This window comes from Helianthus annuus, chromosome 3 (assembly GCF_002127325.2).
Source record: "Helianthus annuus cultivar XRQ/B chromosome 3, HanXRQr2.0-SUNRISE, whole genome shotgun sequence".
Classification (NCBI taxonomy): Eukaryota; Viridiplantae; Streptophyta; class Magnoliopsida; order Asterales; family Asteraceae; genus Helianthus; species Helianthus annuus.
This window is the reverse complement of record NC_035435.2, coordinates 175,314,908-175,329,557: the sequence shown is the minus strand read 5'-3', so window position 1 is coordinate 175,329,557 and position 14,650 is coordinate 175,314,908. Positions and strand designations below refer to the sequence as shown.

General features: G+C 32.7%; 1 protein-coding gene across 1 annotated transcript; it reads right to left on the bottom strand.

Moving 5' to 3' along the window:
- Window positions 1-1,497: 1,497 nt before the first annotated feature.
- Window positions 1,498-6,524, bottom strand: LOC110931043 (transcription factor UNE10). Its single transcript, XM_022174442.2, has 6 exons — window positions 6,123-6,524; window positions 5,055-5,643; window positions 3,348-3,440; window positions 3,168-3,233; window positions 2,303-2,677; window positions 1,498-1,776 (listed from the first exon to the last, which is right to left on the bottom strand). The coding sequence occupies exons 1-6, from the start codon at window positions 6,248-6,250 to the stop codon at window positions 1,690-1,692; spliced, it is 1,338 nt and encodes a 445-aa protein (XP_022030134.1). The 5' UTR covers window positions 6,251-6,524; the 3' UTR covers window positions 1,498-1,689.
- Between the last annotated feature and the right edge of the window lie 8,126 nt (window positions 6,525-14,650).

The following is a 14,650-nucleotide window of genomic DNA, read 5'->3' as shown; positions in this document are numbered from 1 at the left end:
GTATGCAGGAATATTATATGTCATGTAAATAAAATTTTGTTTAACATATGTCAGGAATAATGAAAAACCAAATGCATTTAATATTTTATTTATGTAATTTGAAGATAATTTTATGTATGGCATTTATAACTAAGTAGAAGATAGAGACCGGAAAACATAAAAATAGATAGTTCTAATGAATGACATGTGTTTCCCCTAGGTTTATTTTAATTTATTATTTTTAAGGGAAGTATATAGATTGATATATATTATTTTTTGAATTTTCGTGTAAAAGGGTGACCGAGAAATAATTTTGTGAAATGGTTGATAACATGGTCGGAGATTTATGGTGATGGTGAGGATACATATATATGGTGTGAAAAGATGGCAAACAATGGGGAACGATGGCTGAATGAGAGGCGTCGGTTTGGTTAACTTTCTTTCGAAACAACATGTGTCGGTTTGGTTAAGTTTTCGGTTGGTTAACTTTTTTTGAACGGCAGGACGTCTTTTTAAACGGCATGGTTCGGTGATCAAATATAAAGCCACCACCGGTAGAATTTGACTATAAAAAATGTATTTCCTGCTTATATGTTTCTTTGTCATTTGAATTTGATATGTTTCCTACTTAGTTTGTTAACATTTCTTGCAAGCATTATCTTCTGTTTAATTGTCATATGGATGGTGAGCAGCATTACACTTGATCAAAGTGTTCTGGGGTCTAGCTTATATGGATCCATATGTATTACATTTTTTGTTGATTATGTATCGACTTTGATTACACATCTATGCCTTGTTATCAAAAATATTCATTTGAGCTTGTTTGACCGTAAATGTCAAAATTTTGTACCTTTTCTAGGGTCTTCTAAAAGGTCTGCTGGCTATTTATATCTTATAACTTATTTGAGATAGTTATTGACAGTTTTTTAAACTTCAGCAATGGGAAAGACAAGTTCACGGTTAGTTCTTTGGATCCCACAAATTCAATGTAGATTTATTCATATAAAATAAAAATTAAATCAACGTATTCATTTAGATAAGCTTAAAAATGGATATCTTTAATTAAAAATAAATAGATATTTAAAATTAAGTAGGAGATAGATACGGGAAAACATAAAAATAAATAGCTTAAATGAATAATAATTTAAATTAAATAATAATTATCTACAATTAAGTAATAGTAGATGATCTAGAATAATGACAAGTGTCCTTTTATTGGTTTCTTTTATTATATAGTGTAGATTAAAATTGAAATTAAGAGATTTATAGATAATAATAATAATAATAATAATAATAAGGATAATAAAATATTTTTAAATAAAAATATAATTGTGAAGTTGAAGGAGAAATTGCCACGTGGCATTAATTGTAGTCTTTTATTAATATTTAGATTAGATTAGATTAGATTAGATTAGATTAGATTAGATTAGATTAGATTCAGTATATAAAATTATAAATTCAGAAATCCAATTAATAAATAGGTTTAGTTGGTTGGGCGTATATACACGTTTTTAACTAAATACACAAACAATAATTATCCTTGATAATAATCCGATAAACCTCATAGGATACATTACATTTGAATAACACATGTAAAACCTAACAATACATACACACGCTACATTAACCTAAAATTAACTTATATATTTAATTTTATGTCATAATTTAATTACATTACAATGATATAACGAAATAAAACCCTTAAAAGTTTTAATTCTTGAGACCAGGGTAGCAAGGCTGATTCTGCATCTGCTGAAACAAGGTAACCATTCTACTGTAGCCTTCCATTGTCATTGGCTGCAACCATCATGTATAATTCAGTTAAATATCACTACTAGAAAACGCGGCATCACTTACAAAAATCTGTAGATGATGCTCCGCCGGTATATTAGCAGTGAGTGATATATTTTTCATTGAAATAGGGGCGGAAGTAGTTTAGAAGGAGGGGTAGCCCGTGGTGGTGGAGGTAGTTTAGAGGGTAGCACAGGTTACCCCTCAACTCCGTCTGTGCAGTGTAAAAATATCTCTCAACTCCGTCTATGTAGTGTCTCATTTTTATTTTATTGTTTTGGTTTTATACAAAGGATACTCCTGATCCAAAAAAAAAAAGATACCCCTAAATTTTTGGGCTTGAACCGACAGATTACTGACACTTCTTCTTTGGTCAAATTTTAATTTCTCTAGCCAAAGTTTGACTTTTTACCGACTGATTACCGATGTAAAAGCCATCGGTAATATGCGAGTAATTAGTATTTTTAACATATTATTGTTTTTGAAAAATAATACTTGCCATGCAAGTAAAGTATTTGGTTAACTTAACTACCTGTGATTGGCATGCAAGGAAGGCAGCCATTGGTTCATTTTGCTTCGGAACACGATCTCCGATGGCCGCGTGCATATCCCACGAACCCATCATCGGCGGCACGAAGGTGGAAGGGTGGAAGACGGGTGGCATTCCGGGGATGTTGGGGCGGCCGCTACCGATGGTGTTTAAGTCCATCACTCCTGGCATTCCTATTCCCATTCCCATGCCCATTCCCATTCCCATGGGGTTCATCATGGCCATTTGTAGTTGTTGTTGTTGCATCGCTAATGGCATCATCATAGGCGACATGCTCATTCTACTCATCACATGGATTTGAGCTTGTAATTGTTTTAGATATTCGATTACTTCATCGAGCATTGACGCTTTATCCGTCTAAAACAATAAAAATAAATAAAATCATCAACACTACCAAAAAGGGTAAAATGACCGAAGCAACCCTATAAAAATAGTCACAAAATTAGCGACCGCAACAAAATGGTCAAATATTAGCGACGTTAAAAAATTTGTCAGAGAAACACTTCTTGATCTAAAAAAAACTAATAAATAGTTCGTTGGAAAATGGTCGAAACAAGTCAACAAAAGATTCAGTCACAAAATTGGTCGCAAACATGTACGGTCCCAGATTTAGTCGCAAGTTTTGAGATGTAAATTTCAGTCAATTAGATCGCAAAAAAAAAAAATCATAGAAAATGGTCTCAAAGCCAATGTGGGGTCCCAGGTTTAAACCTGGGAAACGGGAATAATTTAGTATTATTGGTGTAAGGAAACATTGTCCGTTCAAAAAAAATGGTCTCAAAATTCAACAGTCATTGTTTAACTGTTTAAGTAACTGTGGAAATTGATTACAAAATAGATTAAATACCTTATTAGCATTCGGAACAAGTTTCTGTAGTGTCTTCATTTTCTGATTGATCTTGTCTCTTCGTCTCTAAAATGAATAATTTATCAACCTCGTCACACATTGATATATAATCGTAAAAAAATAGTTCTAACAAAAACACTTTTATTATCAAAACTGAAACTAAGAAAAACTTGATGTTACCCGCTCAGACAGATTATGAATCGCAGCCGCTCTACTTCTTTTAGTCGAAATTGAAGATTTCCCTTTACCTTTCTTCTTCTCTTCCGGTTCGCTCTTATAACCAAAATAATAGTATTAGATAATATCACAAAAAAAAACTATAAACTTTAATCGTATGCTAATTTAATGCTCGCATTATTCTATAAACTTTTTATATAAAACATTCTAAAGGGAAATTAAATCGAAATAGAAGACAAACGAGCAACAAACTCTGCTATCAATCCTTTTGGGTAACAATTATTTTGACGGGTTAAATATGAAGTTACAATTATCTCGAAAATGAATAACTATAAATAGGCATATGATAGAAATACACATGGTCTCTCATAGAACATAAAAAAAGTGAAAAAACTTCAATCCGGTTTATTGGCATCAATGAACAATCATTTTTTCTTCAAAAAAAAAAATGTAAGCAAAGGAACCTCAAACTTTTTGCAGATTCTATTTGTCCACCAAAAAAGTGAGCACATAAATAAGGAAGTAGAATTTTATAGGTTATTTAAAGTTGGAGTCTTTTATACTTAAGGTTTATCTATTGATTATAAATAAAAGAACAAATGTATTTTAACCTTAAATACACATTTTAGTAAATATTTTATAAAACACCTATTTTAATAAATAATTTTCTCCACAACATTAAAAAGCTCATGCATGTTTGCATCCCTTCTTGTTTAGAAATCCATATATGTTATATGGCCTCAATATATATTATGTGGCCATAATTTCAAATATAAAATTTGGTAGTAAATAATTACTATAACTGTAAGTAGGTGTACGAATGAGGAAGACATATCTGACTGAATACCACAAGTGATGAACTATAGTTTTAACATTTTTGTATATTAAGAAATTGGTTCTCCTTTTTTTTTTGGTAAATTGTAACTATATTTTCTAGATACATCTCTTTCGTAGATTGATATAAAAAAACATGTACAGTGGAAATATCAAAGAGGTTGGAATGAAACTAAATTTGAGTGACAAAACCTTTTTTTTTTAAAACGTATATTTCATTAAAACACGCCAAACCCGAAAACCGAACGGCCGCCACAAACAAAGAGATTATATAATTACAAACCTACACCAATCGAGTGACAAAACTAGTTTTCATATATCACTATTACAATTTTCATATGCGACCGTAAAAATCATAATACCGTATATATTTTGTCTTTAAGAAATTCTCAATGTAGGCTGAATTTTATTTAGACTATTGTTTACACAGATTTATAGACTTATTAAAAATAGTTAAGAAAAAAATTATTTATAATAACTTTCATCTATTATTTTTTTCTATAAAATACCTCAAAATAAAATCTCAACTTGTGGCCCATCACAATGCTACAAGATAAAAAAAATTCGGGTTGGTTGTTTTTAATGAAGTTAATGGTAAAAAAACATAAGCATATTTTTATTTTACCACATCTCATCCCGACCCAATTTTTCGGCATCGCTAGTGATTCTATTACAACCGAATTCTATCCGAAAACATTGTTTTCTACGCATTTCCAACGGAAAATTGTTGGTAAATAATGGAAACTTTATTATTCGAATATTATGTTGTATTAGTATTATGTTAGACAAATAATTAGGTATTAGTTATGGGTCGGGTAACCATTCGCATGAACATCACGACAGTTATATGATACCGTTTACAACGGTTATGTATACCTGAGGCCTGCTGTGACAAACCGAGTCGTGTTCATCCGGAGACGTTGATTTCGTAGAACGTTTACCGGAGACAGTATCGTCCGGCGACCCCATGGAAGTACCCAATTCCCGCTTCCCCGTTTCAACGGTCAACTGTCGGCTACTCTCACTCCCACTCGCACTCTGCTCCCGACAACTACTCCACTCACGCGCCGCCAAACCACCACCATGAGCCACCACGTGGTCCCCAACCCCGGACCGGTCACTACTGCATGACCCCACGCGCGTGGAGCAGTTGGTCACAGAGAGCAGCTGAGTGCCTGAGCTTGGCACTAGCGCGTCCATCGTCATGGTGGCAGACGCGCTAACGCTACCGGCTACAACGGCGGAGTTATGGTGGTTCAGCCATGGAACCAGGTCGTCGGCGTAGAGATCAGTTTGTGGTTTGCGGTGGGGTTGGAAGGTGGCTTGGTTGACTATGGTCTCCAGGGTTTCGGCGGCGCGTGGCTTGTCCCAGGCATGGGGTTTGTAAGCCACGCGCCGTGGACCTAAGCCATGCATGGCTAGTTGTCCGTTTTTCCATGTTAATTCCGCCACTTCGTAATCTAGTCTGCAACAAAATCATTGTAATAATCATTAAAACAATAATAATATACTAAATAAAACATTATTAAAAAAATCAACAATTTGTTCAAAATACATGAAATTTCTTATTAAATTAAGTTGGATATTACTAACACACAAAAACAAATTCATAATTAAAGGTCATACCTAAAATGGCTCAAACCACCTAGATGTTTTTATAAATAATTTGAAACATCCAAAAAAAAAAAAAAACCATTAGAAATTTGATATTATTTGATATCATAATATCAAATTTCTGATGTATTATGTGAATGAACACTTATGTGTTAATGTGTTATGATGACGGTAAAATGATTTTTTTTCACATGTACTTGCATATATATATTTGCAGCTCATTTTATCCGTCATCATAACACATGAATATTCACATAATACAGAAGGACCAGTGTGTGCGTATGTGTGTGTGTGTGAGAGAGAGAGAGAGAGAGAGAGAGCGCAACGTACATAGGAACATCAAGATTGGAAGACATGGAGTTAGAAGTAGGAGCAGGGAAGAAAGGTTTCAGAGGGCGATCAGTATTGGAGTTATAATGATCATCTTCAACGTCCCAACTCGGTACACGCTGACTCATTCTAGCTTCGAAGTCAGAATCAAAAAAGTCGTGATTGATCAAAATATGTGGTGAAACACAAGCAAACAGCTGGCTTTTTTGGCTGTTGGTGTTTACACATATGGACTAGGGCTACCTGGGGTCACATTTCATATTCCGGAACAAATTCATTCACAAGTGCATTTATTATTATTATTATTATTGTGACATATGTAAATGATAAGAACAATGTCAGAAATGAAAAAAAGGACCACATATTATTTATTATTATCGGTTTTATATTCGAATACGATCCGGAAAAAAGCCTGAATAAGCTTGGATATTTATGGATAAGTTGGGAATCTGATGATATTTGGATTTGTAGTTTTTAGAACGTTACAAGTTCCAATCATTTAAGAACGTTACTGCATCCTTGTATAGTTGTATGTCTACGGGTAATCATAGTTGTCGTTCCAATTTTGACCGAGTGGTAGAAGCTTTTGTCTCTTGAAGGAGACCATGGTTCGATTCTAGCCATGTGGTGGATTATGATAAATTTTACGTAATTTAAGAAAAAAATAGAGTAACATTCATCATTAAAAAAAAACATTCATCATTAAAAAAAACTAAATCATATTTCTAAAATATGTTGTGTTGTTAAATGAAATAACATTTCAGTCATCTTACATTCTTACCTAAGGGACAATTTATGTAACTTATTAAATTGATATACATTAAAAAGAATATAAAATATTCAATTTTATGGTACAACTCTATAAAGAAAATAAAAAGTGCATAAAAACTTAAAAAAAATACTTGAACAAAATAAAAATTCAATAATTTTAATTTATTATATTTTTTTGCTTTTTTTCTTTTCCAAAAATTAATTGAACTAAATAAAAATAAAAATTCAATAATTGTAATTTAATATTTTTTAGCTTTTTTTAATTGAACTAAATAAAAGTTCAATAATTGTAATTTGTTTTTTTTTTTTTTTTGCTTTTTCTTTCTTTTCCAAATTAATACTTCTTAAGAAATTCAACATGACAACATCTATATATGTGACACATGTCCAAGATACGAGTATTAATTTTGGCACCACCACGGAAAGATACGGGAGGAGTATCTAAATATGAGTAGCTAGATTTGTCTAGATTCGCATCCGACCACAATCATAAGTTTGTACGTGGTGTGTGTATATAAATTACAATATTCTAATTGTATTATATGGAGCAAATAAAGGAAGGGCCCTTAACACGTGCGCAACATGCATGAGAATTAAGATGAAGGTATTTCAACCTTTTAATTACATAATATATTTTCTAAAAACTACCTTTACCTATTAATTACATAATTAATATGTTTTCTAAAAACTACCTTTATAAAACTTCTTGAGTTAGAACGTTAGCATATACAAGGTATTTTGATGTAGCGTGTGTTATGATAACGAAGAATAAATCACATTGATTCTACGAATACCCGTAATAATCTTCTCTAAACCCTCAAAATTCAACCCAAATGGCAGAGAACTTGAAGTGAAAAATGAGTAAATTCCAAACTGATTTCTGACCATCAAACTTACAAGAAAAACATATAAATAAAGACAGAAATTCGAAATGGGCCACAAAAAGGCCATGGGGCAAACACAAGCACAAAAAACAAAATGCACAAAATACCGAAAAAAACATAAAAAGATAAATAACTGATAGAAATAGGCGTTTTTAGGCCCGAAGGATGACCCAAACCACCATAGGCGTTTGCAGCAAGATAGAGCTCGTCCTCACGATCGTTTCGCCTAGTCGCACACCCAAAACGGACCTCCGTAGCCCAAGTTAGAGTCATTTTAGTGAAGCTCCTTTTGTCACACAATCTTGGGCCTCCAAATATAAGATGACCCGCTCCTCAACCCTTGGAACCGCTTCATATTTCAACGTTGTTAGAACTTTTGGGACACGTTTGGATATAGATCTTTCTACACAACCGGTCTCAACTTTATAAATTTACAATTAAAGATAATAATAATTACACGTATTATTTAAATTGGTTTATTAGTTATATATAAGACAACCATTTCCAACAAATTCTATAAGAGAACAAACCTATTGTTAAGGAATCTATGAGGGTAGGATGTACACAAACATTACTTCTCTTCTTAGAGATAAAGAGATTGTTTTTAGAAAGACTCGTGACTCAAAAACACATTGCAGGTAAGGCAAACAAACATGTAACAACACTACCAATATGGAAATAGAAAACAACAAAAGAAGTGTTGATAGAGTGGCAGGTAAGGTAAACAAACATGTAACGCAACATATAGATATAAATACAGAGAGATAATTACATTCAAATTTCACATAAATCGTAGAAGAATCTAAACCCCTAAAGACAAAGTTAAGACACAAATGTAATTCCCTTAAAAGACATTAACCTTAATCTCACGTCTCTAATTGACCATGTTATCAGACAAATGCAACTCTATTTGATTTCCAAGTGGTAATATTTAGGTTGCCTGATTTTCTTCACAACCTGAAAACCTAGAGATTGGTCATTTTCTCACAATTGTTTACAACTACAATAAGCAAACTCGTTTTAAAAACAACCATCTCAATCAGCAAAAAAAAAAAAAAAAAAAAAAAAAAAAAAAAACGAATAGTTTTAGAATTAGATAAGTAATGAAAACAATGAACTTTCGCACTAGTTACCCATAACTTCGACACCCTACTTGCTCTTTACATGTAAAAGTGAATAAGACATTTTTCAATATATTTTTGACCGACCTTACGACATTAATTTAAAATCGGCAACAATGGATTCATGTACCGGCATTTACTGATAGATCAACTAAAATAGGGGTACCGGTCCCGAAAATGAAACAAATTGGTACTAGTATTGGTATTGAAAATGATTAGTACGATACGGTATCGGTACTAAATGCTCATCCCTATTTATATCTTCAGTTTTTATTTATTTTTTCAATTTTAACCTTTTAAATTAAAAAAAAAATTAGTTTGTCCGAAAACAAAAAAATTGTTCTAATGAAATCTCTTTAGGAAAAAAAAAAGGAAATTTAAGGTAGAATTGCTACCTTAAGGTTTTATCTTTCCGTAAAACTTGATTTTTGCCAATCTTTGGTGACACTTTAAACGTAAATTAGCATATACAGCAAGCTGGAGGCTATGAGAAGTTTTTCGGCTGAAAATCAACGAATAAAGTCAATAGAAGGTGGAAATAACTTATAATTATTAAAGTCCACGAAATAAATTTAAGCATGGTATATATATGAGGTTGGTTCCAGTACAAACCATATTTATCCTATAAACCGTAAGAACAGACCCTAGCACTTAAAAAAAGTTAAATTAGCACATACCAAAACAATACATACATAAAAGTAGTAATTTTGAATTATATTAGCACAAAAAAATTAATCAAGATAATTGATTTTAGCACATATTTAGCACTTTTCTTAATCAGCACATTCAAAACAAAAGGAAAATCTAAAGAAATAATTAATTGTTTCTTAGCATATTTATAGAAAATTCAATATAATTTATATTATTTAGAATATTATTTTATCGTTTCTTTATAATTGGTTGTAAAATTTGGTTCTTACCGTTTGTATGCATAATTTGGTTTGTATTTGATCTAACTCCTGTATATATATTAACAAAACAAGTAAACAAAATAATAAAAGGACTTGAATTTAACTATATGTATTATTCTAAAACCATATGTTCACGCTTCGATGTAATTGTACAGCTACATCTTAATTTTATGTGTTTGAACATCTAATCTAACATCTAATAAAAGATTCCAAATAATGTCACATGGCATTTTCTCCTAGCTCATAAATTTTATTTATATTTATTTAATTTTTTTTAATATTAATATTAATTAATCTTTCAATACTAATAAATAAAAATCTTTTTTTGACACGTGTCATTCTCTAGTAATTTCTCACCCTTATTTTTTTATTTATCTCTGTTATTAAATAATAATAATAATAATATTAAATATCAATTTAACTAAATCTATTTATCTCTTTTATTTTCATAATCATAAATTGATTTCTTTTTTAACTCTAAAGTTTTAATCTTTGGCAATTTAAGTCTAAATTTTCAATCTTTGGTATTTTAACCCCTTTGATTAATTTAATTTTTCACTTCTAATTCAAAAGTTTTCATCTTTTGCAATTTAACCCCTTTAATTTTTTTTTACTTTCAACCTAAAGCTTTTCATCTTTTGCAGTTTAATCTCAACACTTCTTTTACTTTCAACTTTAATCTCTTATATACTTTTCATCTTTCATAAGTTCTCCGTTTAACGTGTCATTCTAAATTTCCGAGTTAACATGCCGCAACGTGCGTGCGGGGTTCAACGCTTTTCATCTATTTTTTTCCTGTTTGACATGTCCGTCGCAGCGCGTCTATTTTTCCCGTTTCATAGGTCTGTCGCAACGTGCGATTAATTATTTTTTTCTCGGTTTTACACATCGGCTCGTGGTTATGTGAGAAACATTTGCCTTTCATCTAACATGATATATAACTAATGAATCCCCCGCCGCATTGCGGCGGGTGGTAATTCTAGTTACCAATATATAAATATCTCTTATTTCTATTCTTATCTTTATCAAAAATTAATAAATAACTTCAATTTTGCAATTTAGACCATTTGTTTTTTTACTTTTAACCCAAAGTTTTTCATCTTTTGCAATTTAATCCCAACCCTTTTTTATTTTCAATTTTGGTCCACCTTACTTTTCATCTTTCCCAAGTTTTTCGTTTCGTTCTAAATTTTGTGAGTTAACGCACTGCAATGTGTGTGTGGGGTTCAACATTTTTTCGTATATTTTTTTCTGTTTGACTGGCCCGTCGCGTCACATCTATTTTTCTGCATTTGACAAGTTCGTACAACACGCGGGTCCTGGATGGACTTAGTTATTTTTTTCTATGTTTTACATTTCGGTTTAATTTCTCAGCAACGAGCGTGCGTGATCCAGAGATTTTACGTCTGCTTTTCGCTCGACGTTATTTTTTACCCGTTTTTATTTATTTTGTTTTTACGAACTTATCCGGGGTTGTTGGTCGTTGACAATGGTATAGTATTGCTACTACTTAACACAGTTTTATCATAACCGCTACAACGCAGGGGCTTAATAGTTATTATATTGTATTCAATAAAATATTGTACTTACAATATAAATAGAATAATATCGGAGAACGTGTCTTAGAGAGACAAAGAAAGAGTGAACCAAATTTAGCCAACGAGAGTGAACCACCACCACATGGTCCCTTTCAAAGTGTCACCTCTACTCTACCAATCTACCATCGTCCACGCTAGTAATAAGATCATGTGTAGTGGGGCGTTTTTTAAAAAAAAAATCAAAAAAACGCCCGAAAAACGCCCATGCATCATTACATAGGGCGTTTTTTTAAGCAAAAAATCAAAAAAAGCCCCTTTGGCGTGTTATAAACCACGCCCAACACCCTTTGTCTTTGTCCAATCAGATTTCATCTCCCCTTCTCCTATCCAATAAGATTTTTTCTTCTTTTTTTCTTTTTTTTATTTAATGCCCCAATAATGCCCCATCCCCACTACACCCATTTTAGAAAACGCCCAATAATGCCCCTTTGCTGACTGGACCGCCACATGGCGTAAAATGCCCACACTTGGAGACATTATTTTCCCCTTCCACTACACATGGTATAATCGGGTTTGAACAGTTTTTTTCACTTTATTAACCAAATGTTGTTGAGATGCAACCACAAAAGCACCGCACCTTGACAAACATAATATGCTACATAAGAAATATAATTTTAACGATTTTAAAGTTTAATCTTATTAAAGTTAAGAGTAAATTACAAAAATCGTCCTTTATGTATGTCATTTATTGCAAACTGTGTCCTTTGTCTTTAATAATTACAGAAAACGTACTCGATGTTTGCAAACTCTAGCATGTTATGTCCTTTAGCCTTAACTCAGTTAATTTTTGTGGTTAAATCTGACCAAATGAATCTCACATGAGGGTATATTGGTCATTTTACCCTAAATACCAAAAAAAATTATAAAAAATTCAGATCTCTCTCTCTCTGAACGCAGATCTCGATTTCATCATTATCTACACACTCCTCAGCCAATTCATATCTAAACAAAACCACACACAAAATCAAAAACCCAAATCAAGATAAGTCTCTTTCTCATACACTCCATCTTAATTAATTACTTGATTGATTGATAGTTATTTTAAATCTACAGTTGATGTTTTCATATTTGGTGTAGAACTAGACAGATATAGAGAGAGGGTAATTCTTTTGCTTTAACACAAACTACTGTATTAAATCATTTCAACACAAAGTACTCCAAATCTTGATTCGTATGCTCTTGATTGTAGTTTTGGTAATCTGGCAAATCATTTCAACACAAACTATTGTATTAAATAAAAAAGAAAAGTGAAAAACAGGCTTATTTTTTATGAAATCAACACCACCGAATCTGAAACCAACAAAATAGGTTATTAAAAACCTTCGTTCCAGATTAGGAGCACCAGTAAAAGCTACGTGCACTTGCTGATTTTGAATATTACTTGCTCAGGTAAATACTTTTAACTTATTTTCCCTATACAGGCTTGGGATACGGTATTATAATAATACCGCTTGGTCGGGTATGTAGTCATTTAAATCGTATTGTGATTGATGTATTTACATAACCTGTTTTAATCTGTATTATTTGGTGTATGGACTTTGGGGGTTAAATGACCATGTTCCGGATATCCTTGACATCATTCAAAGAAATGGCCACGACCTAAGCACGGGATGTAGGCGTACACCTGACAGTTGCATTATGTAAAAAAAACTGGTAATCCACTTAAAGGAATCAACCTTGTGGGCATTATACCTGTGGCGTGTCAGTTAATCTTGTCCGGCCCTACAAACCGGCCCTAACGGACGACAAACAAGTAAATCTGTATACAAGATTATTTTTAAATAATTGTCCCAAGTTATAAAAGATATTTTTGCCTAAGTGCATTCAAATTAATTTTCTTAAACTCTTTTCAAAATGAGTCAGTTAAATTGTATTTACCAGTGTAAACTGTCACACCCCGATTTCCACGTGTATCACCGGTGGGCCCGGTGGGGGATTACCGTGACGTAGTTGGCAACAATATAGTCAAACCACACAATTATATGAATGCACAGCGGAAGCATAAAGATAAATATAATTCAACCTTTTGAATGTAATATCAAGTGTATTACAAAAGTTGAATTGTATCAACAGGGGATCATAAATAAAATAAAGTATTGTTCAGTCAGATACATCATCAAGTTTGCGAGACTATTCGTGATGCTAGGAAGCTATTACCAGCCAAATTTCGTGTAGTACCTGCACTTAATCTTTTGGGGAAAATACGTCAGTTTACACTGGTAAATACGTTCAACTGACACATTTGAAAAATGTTTATTAAAATTGATTTGAATGCACGAGGCACAAACTCTTTTATAACTTGGGAAAATTATTAAAATCTTGTGAACGAATTACATGTCCTTTTATGCTTTCAGTAGCCCGGATCCTGTCCGGGTTAAAGATGAATAGACACACCACATTGTGTAAAACCGTAGTGTAAAAACCAACGGCTACGTCTTTTAATAATAATAATGTCGACATAATATACCGGGTGTACGCCTACACCGGGATGTCGAGGTCGTGGCCATTTCGTAAAATGATGCCAAGGATATCCGGGACAACGGTCATTAACCCCCCAAAGGCTTTTAAGTAACAAGACTGTTTAAATGAGCCGATCACATTATTCAATTAACCACCTAAGCGATGGAAGATATGATGCTCAATCAAGCGGTATTAATATACCGTATCCCAAGCCCGTATAAGGGAAAATAAGTTAAAAGTATTTACCTTTGCAAGTATATTCCTTAATGGATTACGTCACAGGTAGCTTTTACTGGGGCTCCTATTCTGGAACGAAGGTTTTAATTAACCTATTAGAATCCTAACGGGTCTTTATATTGGCCGTAGCCTAGACCGGTTGGTTCCGAAATATAAATATGGTTTAATCGCGCGAAAAGGCGAAAACCGAGAATGGAGTGTGATTCCGACCCAACAAGTTCAGAGACTTGTTTTATATGGGTTCAAGGTTCACACTCTGGATTTTGGGGTCAAAATAATATGGTTTGACCCATGTCGGCTAATTTATGAAAACTAGTTCCATAAGCCGAACCGTGCGCACAATAGGCGAAACGGTTAACCATGAGAGTCCTACGTTTATTTCCTAAGTCAATATGCCTTAAAGAGGTTGTGGTATCAGTAGGATACCTTCCGTGATGCCCGTAACGAGTTTTAGTTAATATATCGCCCCGTAGGGGTTTTTCGGTCATTTTAAAGATTTTTAAAGAGCTTTTCGAGTTCTACAGGAAATCTGAGTTTCCCGAATAG